The 6,500-nt window shown below is 42.2% G+C and overlaps 1 protein-coding gene across 3 annotated transcripts in view; it reads left to right on the top strand.

Moving 5' to 3' along the window:
• LOC104868317 (B-lymphocyte antigen CD20-like) overlaps window positions 1-5,580 on the top strand; it is a 25,159-nt gene extending 19,579 nt beyond the window's left edge. Inside the window, exon 7 of one of the 3 annotated variants that reach the window (XM_010633052.2) lies at window positions 5,426-5,580. In XM_010633052.2, the coding sequence (XP_010631354.1) occupies window positions 5,426-5,469 (44 nt within the window). In that variant the 3' untranslated portion in view covers window positions 5,470-5,580. The remainder of the gene's footprint in view (window positions 1-5,425) is intronic. The other 2 variants (XM_010633054.1, XM_010633053.1) reach the window with 2 other exon arrangements.
• Window positions 5,581-6,500: the final 920 nt, after the last annotated feature.

Below are 6,500 nucleotides of genomic sequence, written 5' to 3'. Positions count from 1 at the left end.
AAACCCCAAAACAAAAAAAAAAAAAAAAAAAAAAAAATTCAACAGAAAATCTGAGCGGCCGGAAAATGCTGAGTCAATCAAAATCATCAAATCTATGGACCAGATGAAAAGAAATGAAGAAAAAGGAACAGAGACTCAGGAAGACGTCTCTGACACAACTGCCAATCAGCCTCGGGTTCTTTTGCTCAATTCTGATGGAAATTACAAATCGGCTAAGTGCAGCTCTGTGGCAGTCCTGGTGTCACCACCTAACACTGGGTACCAACAGCTGCACAGACCTGGCCACTCACTGCTGAGCCAGCCATAACCGCCCAGTCCCAGCCTGTGCTGGCCACCGCAGGTTGACTCTGCTGGTTGCTGGTCTCCATTGCTGGGCTCCGCTGGCTGCTAGTCTCTGGAGCTCTTCCTGCCCACAGCTCTGAGTGTTACTGTTCTTTCTTTCGAAACAACTGTTCTGCGCGTACTACTTAGGACAAGAGTCCCAAGTAGATTCACAGGACTTCTGAGCCCACACAATTGGAGAAATAATTCACAATTAGGTTTATGGATCACCAAAGTGAGTCCTTTTTTAAATAGGGCTTGCGCTGCAGCACACAGGACAGTGCACAGGAGGGAGCACAAACCCTGAGAAGTGGCTGGGAGTGCTGCTTGTAGAGCAGCTTCAGGGCTGGAACTACAGAATCTTCTTGAAGGCTTGCTGTGAGTGCTGGCATGCAGGTCTGGGGCCCAGATCTCTCCCTCCCCACTCTGGCCACACCAGCACGCCCCTCCCTTCTTCAAAAAGGCAACAGTGGTGACTGGTGTGGCAAGAGTGGGGGGCTGACATCTGCCTGCGCTCGCGTTGGAGAGGAGAGTAGCAGCTTGGTGGCCAGGAAGAACACAGCGGCAAACTGTTCCGGACCACTGAGGGGAGGTGGGGAGAGCAAGCAGCCACTGGCCAGGCCACGCCCCCTCCCCAGCTGGGCAGAGAAAGATGGGAGAGTCCGGCTGTGACTCAGAAATACCAGCAAAGCAGCCAGTGTGCACGGTGAGGGCTACTCTGGAGAGAAAGGGGAGGAGGGGGGAAGAGGCACAGTGAGCTACCAAGAAAATGCGGTATGAGAAAATACTACATGTCTCAAATCAGAAACCTAACTTTACATCCTAAAATCTAAAAAAAAGGAAAGAAAACAAAACCCAAAGTGAGAAGAATGGAAATAACAAAGACTAGAGTGGAAATGAATGAAATAAAGAATAAAAAATGAGAAAAATAAAGAAACCAAAAGTTCATTCTTTGAAAAGAAAAAAAAAAAGACAAGGCTTTAGTTACATGGACCAAATAAAAAAGATTTAATTTACTAAGTATGAATGCAAGAAGGGATGTCATTAACATTACAGAAATAAAAAGACTAAAGTCTCTTATGAAAAATTACATGCTAACAAATGAAATAACCTACCTGAAATGGGAACGTTCCCAGAAATGCACAAACTAGTGAAACTGATTCAAGAACAAATAATCTGAATAGACCTCTCAATAGCTTAATAATAAAAATTATCCATAAAGTATAGCCCAGTCCAAATAGCTACATGGTGAGTTCCACCAAACATTTAAAGGATTAACACTAATCCTTCACAAATTCTTCCAAAAATTAGAAGAGAGAAAACAGCCAACTCATTCTATGAGGTTAACATCAACCTCGCATGAAGATATGATGAATGTTTTGTATGTGTACATGCACGCAGCCTCAAAAACTGAGTACTTCTTAGCCAAAAAGAATCCCATGGCATATTTAAAAATTCTGCATCAAGACCAATTAGTGCTTCCCTCCCTCAGGGGCATGGAGTTGGTTTAGGGTCTGACTGCCAGCCTGTGTTGTAGGCCATGCTGAAAGAACAAAGGACCACGATCATCTCAGCAGATGTGGAAGAAGCATCTAACAAAACCCTATACAGTTTCTGACTGAAAAAAATTAACAAGCTACAAACACAGTGGGATTTCCTCAACCTGCAGAAAGGCATAAATTTAAAAATCCACAGTTCACTTAATACTCGATGGAGAGACTGAATCCTTTTCTTCTAAGGGTAGCAACAACATAAGGGTGTCTGCCTGTCCCACTTCTACTCTGCATTGTACTGCACAGCCTGACCCAGGAAATCAGGTTACAAGAAGAAAGAAAAAGATAGAGTAAGATGTCAAGAAAGAAATAAAATGAACTCTACAAATGACTTTGTCTTATGCATGTAAATTGCTAAGAAATTCACAAAAATGTCCTAATTAGTGAATCCAAAGAGGTTATAAGATACAAGATCAACTATAAAAATCAACTTTAGGACCGGGGATTTACCTCAGTGGTTCCACCACCTGCCTTGCAAGTGCAAGGTCCCAAGTTCGATCCCTGGTACCACCAAAAAAAAAAAAAATCAACTTTATACAAGATATAAAAATCAACTTTGTTTCTATACAAAATAAAACAATTACAATAATATCAAAAGCGATAAATACTTATACACTTTATATTCAGAAATAAATTTAATGAAAGAAGTTAAGAATAAGATTTGGCCATCATAAGCTAGAAAACATTGTTGGAAGCAATTTTTAAAGATTTAAACCAATCAAATGTGCTGGTGCACAGCTGTAATCCCAGCACTCTGGGAGGCTGAGGCAGGAAGACTGCAAATTTGAGCCAGGCCTAGGCAATTTAGAGATTTAATGAGCCTCTGTCTCAAAATAAAAAATAAACTTTAAAAAGGGCTGGGGACATAGCTCAGTGTGAAAGCCCTAGGTTCAATTCCCAGTACTTCATAAAACATTAAAAGAATGGAGGCCAGGGATTTAGCTCAGTGGTTCCACTGCCTGCCTCACAAGGGCAAGGTCAAGAGTTTGATCCCCAGTACCACAAAAAAATAAAAAATAAAATAAAATAAATTAAATGAATGGAAAGGTTTCCCATGTTCATGAATCAAAAGACTACCTGAGATGGTAATAACTTCCAAAATAATCCACAATTCAATACAATGCCTATTGATTTTCAGCCTTTTCATAAGTCCATAAACTCATACTGATACACATATGAAAATGGAAAGGAATTCAAGTAGCCTTATTGAAAGAAAGAAAGTAAAAGATTGAAAGAAATCCAAGTTGGAGGATTTACACTTCCAAACTTCAAAACTACAAAGTTATAGTTATCAAGATATTGGGGGACGGGCACAAGAGTTGACAAAAATCAATCCAATAAGAGTCAAGTCCAGAAAAAAGTCCTTACAAACCAACCCTCAGATGGCTAACTGATAATTGACTAGAGCACCAGAGCACTGCAGTAATAAAAGCATCTCTCCAACAAATGCACTGGAGCAACTGGATACCCACAAGGAAAGCAATGGAGTTAGACCACTGCCTTCCACAGTGCACACAAACCCATTCAAAATGCATGAGGGCCTAGAATCGAGGGCTAGTCCTACAGGACTCTTAGAAGAAAATAGAAGCAAAATTCTGTATAAGTATGTTAGCCATTGATATATTAGATATAACATTGAACACACAATCACAAAAAAAAAAAAATTTTAATAAATTGACCAAGAAAACTACAGACCAACATCCCTGATGGAAATAGCTACTTACAAAAAGTGAAAATAGAAGGAAAAAGTGGAAACAAAGCTTTTGTACATAGGGAGGAGAGGGAGTTTGGGGGGATGAAATAAAATAAAATTTATTAATTAAAAAAAAGAAAATAGTTACAAAAATTCCAAACAAAAAATTAGCAGACCAAATCCAGCATCACTTGAAAAAGATTATATACCACGACCAAGTGGGCTTTATCCTAGGAATTCAAGGTTAGTTTAACACAAAAATAATTAATACAGTACACTGTATTAATAAAGGACACAAGCGTAATCACTGAAAAATGAGGAAGAGAAAATAGACTGTAACGGCTGACAATATTATTCACTTATATATCATTTGCCTGATTGTTTTACAAAACAGATTGTTAATCTCAAAAAATATTTGTATTGTTGTGTCAGCTTAAAACTCTGCCTGCAGTCCAAAGGATGACTAAGACTGGAAAAGAAAGGCGGACGAGACCATACCTAATGGGGCTTAACTGCCTTGTTAAAAAAATTTTTTATTGAGTTAGTAAGCAACACGATGTCTTTGAAGTGTCTCTAACAGCAGCGTGTCAGGATCAAAAATGTTGTTTATGTAGTTTTTGTTAGAATATTTTTCGCAGCAAATTAAGAGACCTACCCCACCCCACTCCGACAACGAAATCCCTCCGTAAATACGTCCGTCATCTCCTGGAACAGCAAGCCCAAAGCCGGAGGACTTCCAGCTTGCTGGACTCAGCAGCTTGGTGGAGTCAGCAGCGACCCAGACGGGTTCCAATGGGTTCCAACTTCCTGCACTCACCTACTCACGTTCGCCCTGGGCCCTCTCGGGCGCAGACTGCACAGCTCCTGGCTCACATTTAGCAGAGCAATCGGCTTCACCTCCTTGTCCTCAAAAGCTTTACAGCCCATTTTCACAGTCACCACAGGCCTGGCTCTGAGCTCCATGCTGGCAAAGGGGGTGGAGATGCTGGAGGCAGAGACCAAGCCTCCGTGTCAGGGGCTTTTCCGGGGGCTGGACGTCTGCCTTACTGCCCTGTCCTCCCGGCGGGAGGGTGGAGGTGAATCAGAACAGGAAGCAGACTAGACATGGGGATCACTAGGTCAGCAGGTCAACCGCAAGCTCAGTCTAAACTCACACAGTGGAGAACAGAGGATAAATCTGGAGGACACTTGGGAACTCTGGTGACTCCATATGTACTGATGAGTCTGGCTCTCGTTGCTGAATGGCTGAGATCTTCCCTTCATCGTGCCGTATTTCTAATTCCCAGACTACTCACGAGCTGTTGGCTGTGGCATTAAACGCAGATCGTTTCTCACCATCTCATTTGATGAGAAAACTATTTTCAACACGTTCCTAACTTCTAAGATTTCTGTGTGTTTATCCGACATAATATTCTGTAGTGGACTCACAATATGAAAAACAAAACCCAAGAGTTTACGCAGGAAGAGAATGACGCTGTTCCCATTAGAAAACCCTGTAGCCCACAACCAATGGCTCCACACCATGGCCTTTTGTATAACCCTCTTCTGCCCAGACATGCAGGACTCAAGGGGATCTTAGGACTCACCAGAGTCCGGCAGGGGTTTATAGTTTTGAGAAGAATGGTGTTTCCATTTCATATGGTTGTGGCTCATTCAGACCTCTGGTACCTCGTGGGTTGTGGGCATGCGTCCTTAACTGGAACCTCAGGACAGAGCAAGTGGTACTTCTCAGCAAGCTTTCTTTCTGGTCACATTCTAGGCTAACATATTTGTTGGTTGTTTTGTCTCGTTTTGACTCAGTGGCTCAGGACACAGCTCTTACATTACAGAGCGTAATGACCATCTCCCCCCTCCCCAGGTCGCGCGACTTCCTTGGAAACCTCATTTTCAGACGAGTCATGAAGAACCAGTGTGACTCCAGTCCAAACTCAAAGATTGTGAATCAAGAGAACTCTGTGATTTTTTTTTCAATAAGCCTGGTAGAAAATGCATTTTAATGAAATCTTTTCCAGTTCTCTCCTTCCTAGGTCTTCAATAAAAGTCACAGTTTGATCACAAGTTGAGTTTTTTCTTTCTAAAAGCCAAAATGGATCGACATAGATTAACACAGTTTCCTCCACCCTGAGATCTGAGTTCGTGCCCACCTCATCTCAGGCTGGAGAAGACAGATGTGACCAAAGGGACTCCTTACCTGGGAGGAGAAAATGCTCCAACTTTGGAAGTAGGCACAATGTTGACACAGCAGTATGAAGACTTTCAATTTCTCTGTTTCTGTTTCTTCAACAAGAAAACATAAATCACTGTCCTCGGCCCACAGAGTAGACCAGAGGATTAAATGATGGCACATCATTAAAAGAAGAAGCTGGGCGTCGTGGCGCACGCCTGTAATCCCAGTGCTCGGGAGGCTGAGGCAGGAGGATCGCTGTGAATTCGAGACCAGCCTGGGCTATATAGTGAGTTCCAGGTCAGTCTTAACTACATAAGTGAGACCCTGTCTCAAAAAAACAAACCAAAAAAAAAATGACTCAAGTGGTAAATTTTTGTGTTATGTGCTATGTCACAATAAAAATGAATGTGTAGAGCTGAAAACAAATGTACAAATGTACAGGATTGAATGAAGTAAAAATTACCTGTACCGATTTAACCCTTAAAGACTTCTAGAAGGAGCATCATAGCATCCTTTCCTGTGTGGGGTTCACTGGGAAACCCTGGGCCAGCGCCTCTCTCAGGATGCTGAGGTCGGCTGTGTGCAGGAGAGAGCTGAAGGCTGTGTAGAGGGGCCTGAGCCTTCACTGACCAACCTGAGGTACAGCCCTCAGGAATGAACTGAGTTTGTAAGTCAAGGGTCCACTGTAGGACGAGTTTGTAGAGAAATGTAGAGTATGTTATTTAAAACTAAGGGGCAAAGACTAGAAACCCAGTAGACAAAAATG

The sequence above is a fragment of the Fukomys damarensis genome, unplaced genomic scaffold, assembly GCF_012274545.1.
Source record: "Fukomys damarensis isolate Sample0158 unplaced genomic scaffold, DMR_v1.0_HiC HiC_scaffold_27, whole genome shotgun sequence".
Classification (NCBI taxonomy): Eukaryota; Metazoa; Chordata; class Mammalia; order Rodentia; family Bathyergidae; genus Fukomys; species Fukomys damarensis.
The sequence above is the reverse complement of the archived record's forward strand: the minus strand, read 5'-3'. Positions and strand labels throughout refer to the sequence as shown.